The sequence below is a fragment of the Rhinichthys klamathensis genome, unplaced genomic scaffold, assembly GCF_029890125.1.
Source record: "Rhinichthys klamathensis goyatoka isolate OS25496 unplaced genomic scaffold, OSU_Roscu_1.1 h1tg000054l_1, whole genome shotgun sequence".
NCBI classification, from domain to species: domain Eukaryota; kingdom Metazoa; phylum Chordata; class Actinopteri; order Cypriniformes; family Leuciscidae; genus Rhinichthys; species Rhinichthys klamathensis.
This window is the reverse complement of record NW_026606599.1, coordinates 2218053-2236555: the sequence shown is the minus strand read 5'-3', so window position 1 is coordinate 2236555 and position 18503 is coordinate 2218053. Positions and strand designations below refer to the sequence as shown.

General features: G+C 40.2%; 8 protein-coding genes across 8 annotated transcripts in view; all 8 read left to right on the top strand.

Moving 5' to 3' along the window:
* The window catches only part of LOC130083233 (Fc receptor-like protein 5), a 514396-nt gene that overhangs the window by 396550 nt on the left and 99343 nt on the right, over positions 1-18503 (top strand). The window lies entirely within an intron of this gene.
* Positions 3085-3711, top strand: LOC130083314 (histone H1-like). The gene has a single exon (XM_056248333.1). The coding sequence runs from the start codon at positions 3112-3114 to the stop codon at positions 3709-3711; it is 600 nt and encodes a 199-aa protein (XP_056104308.1). The 5' UTR covers positions 3085-3111.
* LOC130083320 (histone H2A-like) lies at positions 5009-5459 on the top strand. Its single transcript, XM_056248338.1, has one exon. It carries the CDS (start codon positions 5021-5023, stop codon positions 5405-5407), a length of 387 nt encoding a protein of 128 aa, XP_056104313.1. The 5' UTR covers positions 5009-5020; the 3' UTR covers positions 5408-5459.
* On the top strand, positions 6690-7170 carry LOC130083316 (histone H3). The gene has a single exon (XM_056248335.1). It carries the CDS (start codon positions 6716-6718, stop codon positions 7124-7126), a length of 411 nt encoding a protein of 136 aa, XP_056104310.1. The 5' UTR covers positions 6690-6715; the 3' UTR covers positions 7127-7170.
* LOC130083353 (histone H3-like) lies at positions 9503-17098 on the top strand. Its single transcript, XM_056248366.1, has 4 exons — positions 9503-9810; positions 13957-13961; positions 16453-16489; positions 16675-17098. The coding sequence occupies exons 1-4, from the start codon at positions 9519-9521 to the stop codon at positions 17085-17087; spliced, it is 747 nt and encodes a 248-aa protein (XP_056104341.1). The 5' UTR covers positions 9503-9518; the 3' UTR covers positions 17088-17098.
* LOC130083330 (histone H2B-like) lies at positions 10206-10780 on the top strand. Its single transcript, XM_056248346.1, has one exon. The coding sequence runs from the start codon at positions 10406-10408 to the stop codon at positions 10778-10780; it is 375 nt and encodes a 124-aa protein (XP_056104321.1). The 5' UTR covers positions 10206-10405.
* On the top strand, positions 14138-14825 carry LOC130083315 (histone H1-like). Its single transcript, XM_056248334.1, has one exon. It carries the CDS (start codon positions 14140-14142, stop codon positions 14725-14727), a length of 588 nt encoding a protein of 195 aa, XP_056104309.1. The 5' UTR covers positions 14138-14139; the 3' UTR covers positions 14728-14825.
* LOC130083326 (histone H2A-like) lies at positions 15425-15829 on the top strand. Its single transcript, XM_056248343.1, has one exon. The coding sequence runs from the start codon at positions 15439-15441 to the stop codon at positions 15823-15825; it is 387 nt and encodes a 128-aa protein (XP_056104318.1). The 5' UTR covers positions 15425-15438; the 3' UTR covers positions 15826-15829.

Sequence of the window (18503 nt, the reverse complement as noted above, 5' to 3'; positions counted from 1 at the left end):
CTGAGAGGTGGATCAATGCTACATAGGCAGCCAAAGGGAATGATACTTGGCGGCCCAGAAAGTCATTCAAGAAAATGTTTAAATATTTCATGTGCCTACAGTGGCTCCACTATAAGTTTATCAAGCGACGAGAATACTTTTTGTGCGGAAAACAAAACAAAAATAACGACTTTATTCGACTATTCCATTGCTTCCTTGTGGGCCTGAGACGAGAGTTCAAGAGATTTCCAGGACGCATGCGCGAGAACTGACGTTCTTCTTCTACTACTATGTACAGCACGCGTCTTCCTCTGCTTGTAAGACGCGCGCTGTGTAGTGTGTAGTAGAAGAAGAATGTCAGTTCTCACGCATGCGTCCTGGAAATCTCTTGAACTCTCGTCTCAGGCCCACAAGGAAGCAATGGAATAGTCGAATAAAGTCGTTATTTTTGTTTTGTTTTCCGCACAAAAAGTATTCTATTATGCTCAATAAAAAAAAAAATTCTAACATGTAGTTTAAATGTGTGGTTTATTTTTGAAAACAAAAATACAAAGAACAAAACACTATACAAAAGAAATACAGGTCCTTCTCAAAAAATTAGCATATTGTGATAAAGTTCATTATTTTCCATAATGTAATGATGAAAATTAAACTTTCATATAGTTTAGATTCATTGCACACCAACTGAAATATTTCAGGTCTTTTATTGTTTTAATACTGATGATTTTGGCATACAGCTCATGAAAACCCAAAATTCCTGTCTCAAAAAATTAGCATATCATGAAAAGGGTCTCTAAACGAGCTATTAACCTCATCTGAATCAACTAATTAACTCTAAACACCTGCAAAAGATTCCTGAGGCTTTTAAAAACTCCCAGCCTGTTTCATAACTCAAAACCGCAATCATGGGTAAGACTGCCGACCTGACTGCTGTCCAGAAGGCCATCATTGACACCCTCAAGCAAGAGGGTAAGACAGAAAGAAATTTCTGAACAAATAGGCTGTTCCCATAGTGCTGTATCAAGGCACCTCAGTGGGAAGTCTGTGGGAAGGAAAAAGTGTGGCAAAAAAACGCTGCACAACGAGAAGAGGTGACCGGACCCTGAGGAAGATTGTGGAGAAGGACCGATTCCAGACCTTGGGGGACCTGCGGAAGCAGTGGACTGAGTCTGGAGTAGAAACATCCAGAGCCACCGTGCACAGGCGTGTGCAGGAAATGGGCTACAGGTGCCGCATTCCCCAGGTCAAGCCACTTTTGAACCAGAAACAGCGGCAGAAGCGCCTGACCTGGGCTACAGAGAAGCAGCACTGGACTGTTGCTCAGTTTTGCATGTCATTTGGAAATCAAGGTGCCAGAGTCTGGAGGAAGACTGGGGAGAAGGAAATGCCAAAATGCCTGAAGTCCAGTGTCAAGTACCCACAGTCAGTGATGGTCTGGGGTGCCATTTCAGCTGCTGGTGTTGGTGCACTGTGTTTTATCAAGGGCAGGGTCAATGCAGCTAGTTATCAGGAGATTTTGGAGCACTTCATGCTTCCATCTGCTGAAAAGCTTTATGGAGATGAAGATTTCATTTTTCAGCACGACCTGGCACCTGCTCACAGTGCCAAAACCTCTGGTAAATGGTTTACTGACCATGGTATTACTGTGCTCAATTGGCCTGCCAGCTCTCCTGACCTGAACCCCATAGAGAATCTGTGGGATATTGTGAAGAGAAAGTTGAGAGACGCAAGACCCAACACTCTGGATGAGCTTAAGGCCACTATCGAAGCATCCTGGGCCTCCCGTCCTCAGCAGTGCCACAGGCTGATTGCCTCCATGCCACGCCGCATTGAAGCAGTCATTTCTGCAAAAGTATTCCCGACCAAGTATTGACTATTGAGTGCATAACTGAACATAATTATTTGAAGGTTGACTTTTTTTTTTTTTTGTATTAAAAACACTTCTTTTATTGGTCGGATGAAATATGCCAATTTTTTGAGACAGGAATTTTTGGTTCGCATGAGCTGTTTGCCAAAATCATCAGTATTAAAACAATAAAAGACCTGAAATATTTCAGTTGGTGTGCAATGAATCTAAAATATATGAAAGTTTAATTTTTATCATTACATTATGGAAAATAATGAACTTTATCACAATATGCTAATTTTTTGAGAAGGACCTGTATATATAATATTCATTGTTCTTTAAGAGACTGTCAGTTTAACTCATGTGTTCAGTAATTAAATTAAACGATTGCATCATCTTTTGAAAAAAATCTCAACTGTAATGAGCTTTTTGCCTTTTTGGTCCAACATCAGAGTCTGTAAACGGTTCATGTGAATGTCATCTGGGAATTCCAATGCACTGCATGCACATCATTTTATTTGCCCTAAATTATTAAACAAGAACTTCAAACCCACTCAGAATGAAATCATGCTTGAATATTGCAACCCGTCAGATAGGCTAATGAATTCACAAAGTATGAATAATAAGCTAAAGTCATGCAGTTTTAGCAGTGTACCATTTATTTAAGAAAAAATGCCTGATATGGCAAACAGCCTTAAAACAACTTGTCTTGGTAGTTCTGTTAAGTAGCCTAATCATATAATAATCTAAATTCATTTAAAAAGACATGAGAGTCACACGCACATACAGATATGTGTGTGTGCTTCAAGCTGCACAAAACAACCTCTGAAAGAAACACTCCACAAGTCCCTCAGCGATCTTCCTTACATTAAAGCCATTGTCAAAGTGCTATTTCCAAAACCAGGATGACACACTTGGTAGTTTACCACCGTTAATACACAAAATTACATGAAATATACACGCAGCCTTGTTCATTACAGGTGCACGCTTTGGATTTGATCGGACGATGCTTAAATAAATGTTCACTTGTCGCGTGTTTTAGTCTTAAAATAAAGTTCAATCTCTCTACTCGGTGTGTACGCTGTTTTTAATCTATTAAACTATTTTACAAATTCAGTTTTATTCCAAATATGAAAGGAGAAAACACAAGCAAAGGCGTTAGTGCAGGAGCAGACGCTGAACAGAGCAGGTTGAGTCTACACGGTTCTCATGCGGCTGTTAAAGGCGCAGCGGCTCATTGTTGATCACAGTCAGATTGTGTGAGTCCAGATTAACTCAGAGAAATCATGGCAGAAACCGCTCCAGCATCCGCGACTAAAGCGGCCAAGAAGAAATCAGCCGCCAAAAGCAAGAAAGCAGGTCCAGGCGTCCGCGAGCTGATCGTCAAGGCTGTGTCCGCATCTAAAGAGAGGAGCGGTGTGTCCCTCGCCGCCCTGAAGAAAGCGCTCGCTGCCGGTGGATACGATGTGGAGAAGAACAACTCCCGCGTCAAGACCGCCATCAAGAGTCTGGTGACTAATGAAACCCTGGTCCAGACTAAAGGAACCGGCGCCTCGGGCTCCTTCAAGCTCAACAAGAAACAGACCGAGACCAAGACTAAACCCGCCAAGAAAGCGACTCCTAAAGCCAAGAAGCCCGCTGCCAAGAAACCCGCAGCCGCGAAGAAGCCCAAAACTGCAGCAGCAAAGAAGCCCGTCGCTAAGAAATCCCCGAAGAAGGTGAAGAAACCCGCCGCTAAAAAGGCAACGAAGAGTCCCAAGAAGGCAAAGAAACCCGCGACTCCTAAGAAAGCAGCCAAGAGCCCGAAAAAGGCAAAGGCAGCAAAACCCAAAACGGCGAAACCTAAAGCAGCCAAGCCTAAAAAGACAGCAGCCAAAAAGAAATAAACTCATTCTATGCCGCCTTTTTCCATTACTATCAAAAAGGCTCTTTTAAGAGCCACCCACTAATTCATAGTAAAGAGCATGATTTCATCGGTCATTGTTCAATGAAAGTGTCATTACCGCGAGAACAAAAATAATGGGCCCTTTATGTTCATGTGCAAATACATTTATCCAAAATTACACGCGGTTTAAACCTAGACCCAGACTAAAATGCATGTTTTAACTGTTTTTTTTTTTACTGAAAGCAACTTGACCTGATCTTGTCAGTGATATTGTTTAATCTCAAGATGCACATAATGTCTGTCCCCCCCAAGGCACATTTATAAAAGCTACTTAAGCTACTTTAAATTCCTAGGTACTCATTTTGTATTTATCTTTCTAATGTATTTAATTTTTCTTTTCTTTCTCTATTTGTTTCATTGATTTATGTTTTTTCATTGTGTTATGTACAGGATTTTTGAATTACATATGACCTAAGATTTAATTGTTCAAAATGACCGAAGAAAATAAATAACTAACTTAAATATCCTAATTGAACTAAGGCCTAATCCTGGCTTTATCTGAGATTTGCACCAATGCTACATTTTTCAAAAGGTCATAATCATTTGATAACAAACAAGTATTCATTACTTCAGTGAGCTCATTGTTTCTGCCTTAAATTATTACATTGTTTAAATTAATACATTTTTAGCTAACTGTGATTTACATTTCTGAAATACATAACTTAGACAGTTACCTCTGATAACAGATCACACTAAATTGTAATGGACTCATGCATTTTCTGTAAAGCTGCTTTGAAACGAAGTGTATTGTGGAAAGCACTATACAATTAAATGTGAATTGAATTGAACGTTAGTCATTTAAATTTACAATTTCAACATTTTGATGAACTCTGTATCTGTGCGTAGACGTTCACATGTTTATACCAGTGAATTTTAAAATTACACTGATGAATACCGACTAGTAACCAGACAGTAAAGTGAAAAATGGTAATTGCTTTACATAGTCATACAATATACATACTAAATAAAAAATATCAAAACAATGAAAATTAAGAAACTGAAGAAATCATTGACGTATTCAAAACTTTAAAAAGAAATTGATTAAAATAAAGCTAAGAAGGTTTGCTTATAGCAAACACTTGAGAATAGTTGAAAGGGGGTTGGGTTTGGTGTTTGGAGGGAAGCTCACTGATTGGCTCGATGATGTGTTCAGACTCCAGCCAATAGGAGATTAGCGAGCTTTCTTTTAAAAGGCAGAACACAGCTTCGAAGGTGTTACTTTCTTTGAAGAACATCAACTGTAAGCTACAATGAGTGGAAGAGGTAAAACCGGGGGAAAGGCTCGCGCCAAGGCCAAGACTCGCTCTTCCAGGGCGGGACTGCAGTTCCCCGTCGGCCGTGTTCACAGGCTTCTCCGCAAAGGCAACTATGCCCAGCGCGTCGGTGCCGGAGCTCCGGTGTATTTGGCCGCTGTGCTCGAGTATCTGACCGCTGAGATCCTGGAGTTGGCTGGAAACGCCGCTCGGGACAACAAGAAGACCCGCATCATCCCTCGACACCTGCAGCTGGCGGTGCGCAATGACGAGGAGCTGAACAAGCTTCTGGGTGGCGTGACCATCGCTCAGGGTGGTGTGTTGCCCAACATCCAGGCCGTGCTGCTGCCCAAGAAGACCGAGAAGCCCGCGAAGGGCAAGTAAACTGACGGAAGCTTCTCTTAAAACCAAAGGCTCTTTTAAGAGCCACCCAATATCTCCCAAGAAAGAGTATTTCATTTGTCCGATTTGTTTTCTTCAATAAAATTTCGATTGATCAATAAAAAATAAAAATAAATAAACGGCAAAATAATTCCCATAAACTAAGTTTTAATTTGTACTATAATGCTGACTAGACTATTACGGAATCTAACGCGATATGAGATTCAATTTTTAAATTGGTTTGTTTTCAATGACTTTTTTTTATTCTTTAAATCTGACTAGAAATGAATGGCCCTAGATAATTTTAATTGGTAATGTTCTATTGTTATCCAATCTTACTAGACTATTTGTAAGTATTTAATGAATGTAGGCTACTATGAAAGTGCTTATAGTTATTAGCATGGCTAAAAACATTTAAACGGAAATATTGATATCAATACAAAGAAATGAAACACAACGTGGTTAAGTGTACTTTTCTCTACACTTTCAATAAAAAATCAATCACGGGTTTTGCTGTACAAACACCTGATTTCGCTTATTCTTCATGTTGTTACTTCTCCCCTTTTTGTCTAGGGGTAAAATAGGGAACGACGAACAAACAGTGGAGAGACTTTGAAGATCTCCAGTCCCAGATTCACCAAATAATCAATGAAATGGCATGTCTGCCTTTTATTTGTGTACCCTATAGCCAAAGCTAGAAAATAAATTAATAATATAAATTAAAGGAACACATTACAAATAAATCCAAAACAAAAGTATTACCACGGGAGGAGGGCCCAATTCAAAAGAAAACAAAATAACCTCTACCTAAAAGGGGAATAACATTAATTTACCTATACAAAACAGAAAACAAAACAACAGATACCTTCCCTCACTCCCTAACTAACCATTAAACAGGAGAAAAGTTATGGGTATCCTCCACCCTACATTACCCACAAACTCTTAAATTATCATAAATGAAAAGAAAAATCATTTCAAGAGTCACGTTAGGACACACATTGTGACGACACACACCAAAGACTGGAGCGCGACCAGCGCTCAATTGTCTGGGCTTGGAGAGCGGAATACAAAGAGAAACAATGCCTGTTCGGGCGGGAACCACAAACTCTTGTCTCTTGTTTGAAAACAGGAGGCGCACAGCCATTGGCCAACTGTCATTTAGAGTCGCCAGACAACAACCAATAGAATGCCCCTGAAACAAAGCCATCCAATGAGCGCATGGCAGACATAGGCTTAAAAGGCGCTGTGTTCTAGTGAACCATTCATTCATTCGTCTCTTGTTCACATCAGCAACTGAACTCCTTTGAAACAATGGCGAGAACTAAGCAGACCGCTCGTAAGTCCACCGGAGGAAAAGCCCCGAGGAAGCAGCTGGCCACTAAAGCCGCCCGTAAGAGCGCACCCGCTACCGGTGGCGTTAAGAAGCCTCACCGTTACAGGCCCGGTACCGTGGCGCTGAGAGAGATTCGCCGTTACCAGAAATCCACTGAACTGCTGATTCGCAAACTGCCCTTCCAGCGTCTGGTGAGAGAAATCGCTCAAGATTTCAAGACGGATCTGCGCTTCCAGAGCTCGGCTGTCATGGCCCTGCAGGAGGCGAGCGAGGCTTATTTGGTAGGTCTGTTTGAGGACACCAACCTGTGCGCCATCCACGCCAAGAGAGTCACCATCATGCCCAAAGACATCCAGCTGGCCCGCCGCATCCGCGGAGAGCGCGCCTAAATCCACAGCAGTCACACAAACCCAAAGGCTCTTTTAAGAGCCACCTCAATCTCTAAAAAAAGACGATTTTCTTTCTTTAATTATCTGAATTTGTGGCACCTGCACAAACAGTTCTGCTTTAAGTTCAAGATTGCATTAAGTCGTTTTTATTAAATGTGTATTTATACAAGTTTTTCGTATGGAGAAGTTTTTTTTTTTTTGCTTCCAAACTGCTTGGTTGTTTTTACTTGTTTGTTTAGTTTAACAAATTGATTCGTTAACCACGAATGTCACTATAAAAATAGCCCAGAAAACAAGACATAAAAAATGGGTAAATACAAAGTATTTGTCATTTGTTACACCCTGACCTAGACCAGGGACCATAACATATCTTTCTTCTTGGAAGAGTCATAAATACATATACAGAATACATAAACTGTATTCCAGAAAAAGGTTAGGAAAGGCTTACAATATTACATTTTACACTTGTGTACAAAAACAAAATTAGATTGAGTAAATAAAAAACATCTGATTGTTCTCTTTCACAATGTATATAACCCAGAATAACATTTTCATATTTTAATGAGATTTCAGGAATCAAACCACAAAAAAACAATGTTTTTCCAAAAATTCTTAGTATACTCACAATACCAAAATAAATTAGATAAATCTTCAGTTTAGAGACCAGAAAGTGCAATTTACATCAAAGTCGTTGGAAATAAACCTTTGTTAAAAACATTTTGTGGGATAGCAACGATGTATCATTTTATAAGACACTTTATAAGACTATTGTACAAAAATATTTTTTGTGGCAAAGCCCACACTCTAGCCCAGTTAATGTCAATATCTCTGTTCCAATAAAAGATGGCATTCGGGCAAGAGACAACATCTTTCTGGATCAGAGCACGAATACTGTTGTTTGATTTGGTGGCAAGAGATCATTTACCAACAGATGTATCAGATATTTTTTTTTGTATCTTGTTATATTGTATCTTGTTATTGAATCCCTTCATAAACATAACAATCCCAGAAGGGATAGCTCCAAAATCAATAGCATATTCCTTTGCTGTAATTTAGATTTTATAATGTGACAAAAATTCTTCATATTTTAAAGGAATTCCTTGGTCAATAAATAAATAAGGAACTCTAAAATGATATATATAAACTATATTTCCATAAATAGTATGCAGAACATAATGTCACAGTGCTTGCTTGTTCCCTGAAGTGTTTTTTTTAACAACCTTTGAAGGACAACACTTCTTCTTCTTTAGGGTTTAATGGCTGTTGGCAAACCAGTTTAACAGTGCATTACCACCACCAACTGAACTGGAAGTGTGGAACGAGAGATTAAGCAGGAAATAAAATAAAAATAAATAAATAAATAATTTTATTGAATCCGTTTCTTTAAGAAACCTAATTATATGACAATATATCTGGCCTGCTGGTTTCCCCAAGAGACCTGGCAATGAGACATCATGATGTTTTGCCTTCCGTAATGTCTGAAAGAGGCGTTCCCTCTTGATAGTGTTACTATCTGTTAATAGTGTACTAACTCGGAGGAGTGTAGGAGAGGCTTCTCACTGCAGATTCATGGGTGGAGTGTGAGATCCAGCTCCTCCTCTCTGAATGTAATTTGGGTAATGTATGAAGTTAGACAGTCCAACCAAACCCACCCACAACTCTATCCCTCCAGCCATTAGATCCACAGAGGTGGAGCTGTACATAGATATCCATAATAAAGGCTAGATGTCTTACGGCGGAGTCTCTATCGTCATCACCGTCGGCCATCTTGTCACAGGCAAGCTTTCTGGCGGGCTCTGTGGTGCCTGATGTAAGATGAGTGATCAGCACGAACACAAATACTCTTATCTCGTTGAAATCTTGACGGATTTACAAACGGTTTGGTTTCTTACAAACGTTATTAACGTGGCTATAATTCTGGATGATTATTTATTTATACACTTATTATTCATAAGTATGCAGTGTAATAACTACATCTCTGACGTTTATAACAAACCAAACCGTTTGAGAATCGGTAAAAAATTGAGCAAGTTATGGTTATTTAAAAAGTACATGCACCATTAAAACACAATGTTACGAGTGAGCGAGCTGCCTGTGACAAGATGGCCGCCAGGTGCGGACGTCGACCTCCATTGGCCAGCAGCGCGGACGAGACATCTAGCCTTTATTATGGATTTCTATGGAGCTGTACGTCAAACTCAACCCATGACGTAGAGAGAGGTGGAGCTACATGTAATTTGCTGAGCACCAATTGAATAGTGGCGTGTCGAGTGACGTTTAATAGAACCACCCATGAGTTTGGTTTCAACTAGGTCCGCTAGCTGACTATAAACCCTCTTCTCCAGAGATTTTTCTTTATTCAGTTGTCCTGAGTTGAAGAATTTCTGTCGACATGTCTGGAAGAGGAAAAGGCGGTAAAGGACTCGGGAAAGGAGGCGCTAAGCGTCACCGAAAGGTTCTTCGCGATAATATCCAGGGAATCACTAAACCCGCTATTCGTCGTCTTGCTCGACGTGGCGGCGTCAAGCGTATTTCTGGGCTGATCTATGAAGAGACGCGTGGTGTGTTGAAGGTGTTTCTGGAGAACGTCATCCGTGATGCTGTGACTTACACTGAACACGCCAAGAGAAAGACCGTCACCGCCATGGATGTTGTGTACGCGCTGAAGCGACAGGACGCACCCTGTACGGGTTCGGCGGTTAAGACACTCACGAAGAAGAAAAACCCAACGGCTCTTTTAAGAGCCACCCACATTTTCTCACAAAGAACAAACTTCCAAGTGGTTATAAATTATTTTAAATGCAGTTTGATGAGATTATTAGTTATTTATGGTGTTTACAATCGCTGATAAAGTCGTTATTATGTGGAAATCAAATGTGCTAATATTAGCTGTGTTTTTGTAGTATGAATTACATATATATAGATATTTTTTTTAAGTTGATTAAACTGAAATGATGTTTTACTTTCAATATTTTATACTACAGTGCATTGCATGCGGGAAAATGAAACAAAGAAACCTGATGATAGAGTGGGGGGTGGTAGTAGAACATGAGGCGATGGGCGGGATTAACAATTTAAATTTAAAGCTTGTGATTGGTTGTCCTACAAGTCAAGGAACATTTAATGTGGCCAATGAGGTCATTCTATAGGTTGGTCCAGGAAAACTAGCAATCAGAGAAGGCTGTACCTCCCATTGGAAATTAGCATAGAGCAGTGGATAAAACCCCGCCTGTAGAGACACAGCTTTATTGAGCTTTGAGTTTCACTGACTGAAGCATCATGCCTGAACCAGCGAAGTCTGCACCCAAGAAGGGCTCGAAGAAGGCCGTCACTAAAACCGCCGGCAAGGGCGGAAAGAAGCGCAGAAAGTCCAGGAAGGAGAGCTACGCGATCTACGTGTACAAAGTCCTGAAGCAGGTTCATCCCGACACCGGGATCTCCTCCAAGGCGATGGGAATCATGAACTCTTTCGTCAACGACATCTTCGAGCGCATCGCCGGTGAAGCGTCTCGTCTCGCTCACTACAACAAGCGCTCCACCATCACATCGAGAGAGATCCAGACCGCCGTGCGTCTGCTGCTGCCCGGAGAGCTGGCCAAACACGCCGTGTCTGAGGGCACAAAGGCTGTGACCAAATACACCAGCTCAAAGTAGAACGAGTCCGCGCAACACAACACAAAGGCTCTTTTAAGAGCCATCCACAATGTCTTTTAAAGAGCTTAAAACACATTTAGATTGTATGTTAACAGTCTTTTTGGAGAAGTCCGGTATGCTTTTTAAATTTACTTAGTGTTTTGCTGGAGCTCTATATATTCCAATGCTGTTTAAAAACAACTAATTTTTTTATTAAGAACTACTTTTAGAAGATTTTATTTTATTGTGAATTATTTAATTCATCACAGACCTTTTGTGTTTATAAACCGACTCAACACAACACCATGCAATTACAAACTACAGTGATATCTTCTAAGTGACTAATCTAAAGCTCATTTTTTGTAGTTTCATTCTTTAGAGACCGATTGACTGGAGCAGCCAAAGAGAGTATAATAATACAAATCACTTTATATGAGCAGATTCATAAATGTTCAGATGTTTCTCTTAATCTGAAAATTTGAGTGCCCTCTTTACAGCCAAGCTTATGTGTGGAATAGAAGTTCTATGGTGGAAAAGATTCCTTGACTTTTAGTTATTATTATTAGCTGTTTTGTTGCTGTTGGAGGTCTGTTATACTGTTAAAATGTCAACGTACCTGCTGTTCCTCCCATTCAATAAATTTCAAGATATTTGTGATGTCATTCTCAGCTTTACCCGAAAATTAAATAAAAAGATAATCATGTTTATATCTGTACTTATATAATCACTCTGTCAATGTAAAGAACATGTTTCATTCTTAGGCCTGGCCGCCTGATATAAAATTGCTGTCAAACAACGGTTGAGTTTTGTGGCCCTGAGCATCTTAAAAGGCAAGACTGTTAAGTATCTTACAATGAAATGCCATTCAATTATGACATACTGTAGCCTACTAATATGTTGTTTTGGGCTTAGATGATCGTTTACAAATTATGATACAGATGTGAGACAAAGACATTTATAACACTTTTTGGCATATACACATTCATTTGAACTGTTATTTTTTTATATGGACAATGTGATAAGGAATCAAATTTTGGTCTATCTTTACAAATTATTCAAACAAGCGAAACAACAGGCAACTGGAAACCAAAACCAACAAAATGTCAAGCGTTTACAATTGAAAGAAGCGCCACATTCTAGGCCATCTTAATGATTGTGTGAAGTTTTGTGGTCTGTTCTAATTTGCCTTGAGAGGAAAAGATGAGAGTGAAGGATCAAGCTACATTGGCATTTTTCTTGGACTGGTCGAGTAGCGTCGCTAGACGAGGTGTTTGAAGGGCACTTGAAAAATGCTACAGTCTTCAAAGACTGGGCAAAATGAGCTTTTGGATTGCATGCTATCAGTCATCAGGAAGTGTTGTGTTGGGTTCTTTTCCAAATAAAGACCGATGCCTTGAGAGTTCACTGAGCCGCTTTATTAACAGACTGCCACAATAACATTGTGTCTCACTTCTTCTATCTCGCTTGCTCATGCCGTACTCCCCCTCATACATGCCCGTGTTGCCCTCTAGTGGTAACATGTAATATAGATTACACCACAGGAAGCATAACGGAAGAGGTGAATTCAGCTTGATTCATAGCAATCCAAATCCCACCAATCGCTTCAAAAGTTAAGATTACATAATGAAGACGAAAGCATGTTAGTGCTAACCCTCCCGGAACCCATAGTCACTAAACTGCTTACTAACTATCAAAATATATTCTTGTGTTCTGTAGAAGAATCATCTCTTTAACAGTTAATGCAAATGACACACAGACTAAATTAAACAAAGTGAAATATTGTTTACAGCATTTATTAATCCAGATTAATGTTATTTTGGCCTCGGTCTCTAATGTTTTCAAATGTTTAAATATTTCATCTATTCTATAGAAAACAATTGTAGAATTAGTTTTAATACAATAAAAGCCAGATGTTTTTAAGGCCTTGTGGCCTATTTGACAGGTTTTGCATAGTCAGGGATTTTCTGGTAAACACCAGAGGATGTGAAAGAATCAGACCATTGTTAAGAGGTGTTACATAGAGGTTTCTTGCCTCTGGGAAGAGTTGATTGGCCTTGGAGAATGTTAATTGTTTGCCTATGAGAGAGAGTTGACCATCAATTGGCAGAATGCCACAATTAGAGAAAGGCAAAACCCTTACCAGACGTTATGTCAGTAGGTTATTGTGAAATAACAGATCTATAAGAACAAGGTATAATAATTGGACCTTGGCCAAAGGAAAATCCAGATGTTCTGCAGGCTTTGTTCAATAAAGTCTTATTTTGATTTCTGGAACTCCGGAACTCTTGAGCTTCATTTGCAAGAAAGAGAAGTCAATTTTCCAACACAAATAGGAAAAGCCCCTGAGTTTAGGCTAGAGGTTAGATAAACTTCGATAGACCTGCAGCTAAAGAAAATGTTTAAATTGTTTTAACATCATTAAATGTGTTCTGTTATAGTCTGAGCAAATCCGAGTGGGGAACCAGTTGCAGTGATTTAACTGAAACTGTAACAAACCGGAAGAGACCAGTCTATCCTCTTAATTTCAGTTCACACCATCATTTAAAAAGAAAAACAATATGTCTAAATTAAAATATTTAACATAATGGCCGATTGTACATGCATAACTATGCTGTGAATTAGTATAGTGTTGTTAAAAGGAAATTATGACCTGTGCTGTAGCTAGCTTTAAATGAGCAAGAATTTCCATCATTTCTATTCACATGGTTCCATATAGGAGATGAATGGCGAATCAGGAGACACAAATACTTTATTACAATTAAAAATGTATATGTCGTGATACGATGTTGGCCTACATAAACGATGTATTTAACGTGTTTAATGAGATAAAATATGGATACTCCGACAGACAGACTCGGAGACTCCAAATGATGTTCGTGTGCTTCAAGCTGCCCAAAACAACAGCTGTATAAAAGTCTACTAACGCTCCTCAGTGATGCTGATTTCATTAAAGTCTCTTTCAGACTGTTTGCTGAACACACATAGGACGCGTTCAGACTTGTATCACATTTTCCGTTAAAACTATCCATCAGATTTGCAAGCTGCTTTTCCCCGCGGCTGATGCTCGCCTTTTGTCTGGATTTGGTCTGACAAAGGCAAAAGTAACGTTTTCTCTTCGCGTTTTTTAGTCTCTAATGAAAGCCAAGAACATCTGCTTGGTGTTCACTTAGTTTTGACTGTGTCAAACTACTTAACAGCTCCAGTTTTGCTCCAAATGTAAGAGAAGAAAACACAAGCGTCAGCGAGCAGCAGACACCGAGGTTGAGTCTACGAGGTTCTCATGTGTTGTTTAAGACCACAGCGCCGCTCGAGCGCTATTTAAAGAATTGCTGAGACCAGACACCGTTTGAAAGACTACAGATTCGATCCCAGAGAGAGAAATGGCAGAAGTCGCCCCAGCCCCCGCTGTTGCCGCCCCGGCCAAAGCGCCCAAGAAGAAGTCCGCTGTGAAAGCTAAGAAAGCAGGTCCAGTCGTCGGCGACCTTATCGTCAAGACTGTGTCCGCATCCAAGGAGAGGAGCGGTGTGTCCCTCGCCGCCCTGAAGAAAGCGCTCGCTGCCGGTGGATACGATGTGGACAAGAACAACTCCCGCGTCAAGACCGCCATCAAGAGCCTGGTGACTAAAGGCACTCTGGTTCAAGTCAAAGGGACCGGCGCCTCGGGCTCCTTCAAGCTCAACAAGCAGCAAGCCGAGACCAAGAAGAAACCCGCCAAGACAGCGGTTCTTAAAGTCAAGAAGCCCGCAGCCAAGAAACCTGCTGCCGCTAAGAAGCCCGTCGGTAAGAAATCTCCGAAGAAGGTGAAGAAACCCGCCGCTAAAAAGGCAACGAAGAGTCCCAAGAAGGCAAAGAAACCAGCGACTCCTAAGAAGGCAGCCAAGAGCCCGAAAAAGGCAAAGGCAGCCAAACCCAAAACGGCGAAACCTAAAGCCGCCAAACCAAAGAAGGCAGCTCCCAAAAAGTTATAAATCCACTGTTTGTTCCTCAACGGCTCTTTTAAGAGCCAACCACTAACTCCGAGTAAAGAGCAAAACTCATGTATTTGAATGATTTGTTAATTCTGGAATCAAATAGATTTGACTTTCGACTAATGCAATTAAACAAGTCACCAAGTTTAGGTAAACCTAAAGTAAATTATTTTTATTCATAAGAAATGGATTACAAATAGCCAAAAAGCATAATGATGATTCAAACTGTAATCACAGTGCAAATAGGATGTTGATTAAAAGTACAGAATATAAACACTAAATAATATGCTAGAATAATATGCTGGAGAAATGTGACCATACAAACAACACATCAATAGCAGTGATACAATTCCAATATTACAATAGAATAATAATACTGTACAGTATCAGATCTAGTCAATGTGCACATAATATAGTGTGTGAAAGGTGAAGCACTTTTGGTAGGAAGAGGGTATAATATCCATTTTAGTACTTTTTTTTTTAATTTTCTATCAAACATCGGTGATTTAATCTCTTCTGTCTAGTCAACACGTGATCATTCCAAAAAGGGGGTTGGGTTTTGGAGGGAAGTTCAGTGATTGGTTTAAAACTTATCACAGTCTAAACCAATGGGAGACTGGCACTCTCGTTTAAAGACGGTGCAGTCGGTGTGGGCTTTTTTATTCTGTTTACTTTGTCAGAGCAAATCGTTTTAGCTGACTTAAAAAAAAAATGAGCGGAAGAGGTAAAACCGGGGGAAAGGCTCGTGCCAAGGCCAAGACTCGCTCTTCCAGGGCGGGACTGCAGTTTCCCGTCGGCCGTGTTCACAGGCTTCTCCGCAAAGGCAACTATGCCCAGCGCGTCGGTGCCGGAGCTCCGGTGTATTTGGCCGCTGTGCTCGAGTATCTGACCGCTGAGATCCTGGAGTTGGCTGGAAACGCCGCTCGGGACAACAAGAAGACCCGCATCATCCCTCGACACCTGCAGCTGGCGGTGCGCAATGACGAGGAGCTGAACAAGCTTCTGGGTGGCGTGACCATCGCTCAGGGTGGTGTGTTGCCCAACATCCAGGCCGTGCTGCTGCCCAAGAAGACCGAGAAGCCCGCGAAGGCCAAGTAAACTGACGGAAGCTTCTCTGCAAACCAAAGGCTCTTTTAAGAGCCACGCAATTTCTCCAAGAAAGAGTATTTCATTTGTCCGATTATTATTATTTTCTTAAATAAAAGTTCGATTGATTAAATAAAGAAAAAAACATGGCAGTTTTGGCAGAGGAATTCCCATATGTCGACCGTTCTAACTTGTACTATATAATGTTGACTATATATATAAACATTCTTTCGGAAACTATTTTAAAGTCTGAGATTCTGATAAATCATTTTGTTTTCCTTTTTTTCTATTTTAATTTTTAAAATCTGATAAATACTTTCATAGATCATTTTAATGAGTAATATGTTTCATTGTTATGCGGACTCACTACACTATTTGTAAGGATTTAATGAATGTAGCCTACTATGAAAATGCATATAGTTTTATTAGCATAACGTTAGCTAACATATTTAAATCGATATATTGATATCAAAACAAAGAAATTAAACATAATGTGGTTAAGCAATTGTACTTATCTTAGTTTTTACTATTAGTGCCACTAGTCCAACTCTGAACTTTCAATAATATTTTAAAAATCAATCACGGGTTTTGCTGTGCAAATTAATACCTGATTTCGCCTTTTTTATTTTCATACAAAAGGAAACAATGCATGTTCGGGCGGGAACCACAAACTCTTGTCTCTTGTTTGAAAACTGGCACAGCCATTGGCCAACTGTCATTTAGACAACATCCAATCGAATGCCTCTGAAGCAAGCCATCCAATGAGCGCATGGCAGCCCTAGGCTTAAAAGGCGCTGTGTTCGAATGACCTATTCATTCATTCGTGTTGTTGTTCACGTCAGCAACTGAACCAATTTGAAGCAATGGCGAGAACTAAGCAGACCGCTCGTAAGTCCACCGGAGGAAAAGCCCCGAGGAAGCAGCTGGCCACGAAAGCCGCCCGTAAGAGCGCTCCCGCTACCGGTGGCGTTAAGAAGCCTCACCGTTACAGGCCCGGTACCGTGGCGCTGAGAGAGATTCGCCGTTACCAGAAATCCACTGAACTGCTGATTCGCAAACTGCCCTTCCAGCGTCTGGTGAGAGAAATCGCTCAAGATTTCAAGACGGATCTGCGCTTCCAGAGCTCGGCTGTCATGGCCCTGCAGGAGGCGAGCGAGGCTTATCTGGTGGGTCTGTTTGAGGACACCAACCTGTGCGCCATCCACGCCAAGAGAGTCACCATCATGCCCAAAGACATCCAGCTGGCCCGCCGCATCCGCGGAGAGCGCGCTTAAATCAACAGCAGAAACACTCACACAAACCCAAAGGCTCTTTTAAGAGCCACCTCAATGTCTCTAAAAAAGGCTATTTTCTGTATTGATTTAAATCTGAATTCATCTTTGCGCACTAATTGCACAAACAGTTATGCTTTAAGTTCAAGGTCACTTTAAGTAGTTTTGAATATTATTAAAATTATATTTTATTATCGTACAAGTAACACAATGACAATAATGTATCATGTCAGGGAAAATATAATTTTTAAAAAGATTTAGTCTTATTTAAGTTACAGATTGTAGCTGCGTTTTTTCTGTTCTTGCTGTCTCCTTTTTCCTACTTAAGGATTGGTTTTGGATGTAAGGAGAGGCTGTTGGTGATTGGACCAAAGACGAGATCCGGACTACACATTTCCCAGAATTCCCCTGGAGGGACTGTAGTCACTGTACCAAGCTTTAATGATGCTTGCGCCCTCCGCTGGACATTTAAGTTGTTGCACTTTAGGATACATATTATTTCTGGATCACCTGACTATAATTTTTGCAATTTCTTTGATTTAAATCAGGAGAACCGAATGTCAACCAGTGTTCATGTCCAGACATGTAATTATATTGCTAAATTCTGCTGCAGTTTTGTAGTGATCTCCATGCTAATCGGGTCCAATTTCTAGCGGATTTTTGTACATAGGCTACTGTTTGCGTACATCTTAAAAGTTTAGTTAAATACTCTTTCATATTGGTAGATTTAACCGCTACTACGTTATATTGCTAAATTAAAAGTTTGTTTATTCCTTTGAGGTAGTCAATGCAAGCGTATAAGCTCTATCGCACATTCATTTCAGCATAAAACATGCTGAATTAGACTTTGAATGTTACTTTTTGAACAGTAAGTGGAAATATTAATTATTTTTCATATGATAGTTGATTTAAAGTGAATGTGTATAAACCTGAGGAAATTTGCAGCTGCTGGACTTGTATAAATGTGTCCTTATCTTTATGCTATTGCATTACTTTTATATTGTTCAGTTATTACCGTTTCTGCCTCATGATCTATATCTATTATTGTTCATTTATAGAACCCCCACCCATACTGATCTATGAATCAAAAGACAACAGTAAAGAACTTTATTGTGGACATGGACCAAGTGATTTATTGTTCTGCCTGAACAATCTGTAGCGGTTGTCACCAGTTTAATATCCGCACCTCAACAACTTTTATACGGGAGCTCTCTCTGCCTCTCTAATTGCTCTTGATTGTTGTTGTGTGAAGACTGTTCTCTCTCTCTCTCTCTCTCTCTCTCTCTCTCTCTCTCTCTCTCTCTCTCTCTCTCTCTCTCTCTCTCTCTCTCTCTCTCTCTCTCTCTCTCTCTCTATTCAATTCAAAAATTGCTTTATTGGCATGACTAGGCTACATCATACAATATTGCCATGGAATAT

Coding starts and splice junctions, on each gene's coding strand:
- LOC130083320 (XM_056248338.1), top strand. CDS start 5,021: ATGAGTGGAAGAGGTAAAACCGGGGGAAAGGCTCGCGCCAAGGCCAAG.
- LOC130083314 (XM_056248333.1), top strand. CDS start 3,112: ATGGCAGAAACCGCTCCAGCATCCGCGACTAAAGCGGCCAAGAAGAAA.
- LOC130083316 (XM_056248335.1), top strand. CDS start 6,716: ATGGCGAGAACTAAGCAGACCGCTCGTAAGTCCACCGGAGGAAAAGCC.
- LOC130083326 (XM_056248343.1), top strand. CDS start 15,439: ATGAGCGGAAGAGGTAAAACCGGGGGAAAGGCTCGTGCCAAGGCCAAG.
- LOC130083330 (XM_056248346.1), top strand. CDS start 10,406: ATGCCTGAACCAGCGAAGTCTGCACCCAAGAAGGGCTCGAAGAAGGCC.
- LOC130083353 (XM_056248366.1), top strand. CDS start 9,519: ATGTCTGGAAGAGGAAAAGGCGGTAAAGGACTCGGGAAAGGAGGCGCT. Junction 16,490..16,674: donor GGCGGGAACCACAAACTCTT/GTCTCTTGTTTG, acceptor ACCAATTTGAAG/CAATGGCGAGAACTAAGCAG.
- LOC130083315 (XM_056248334.1), top strand. CDS start 14,140: ATGGCAGAAGTCGCCCCAGCCCCCGCTGTTGCCGCCCCGGCCAAAGCG.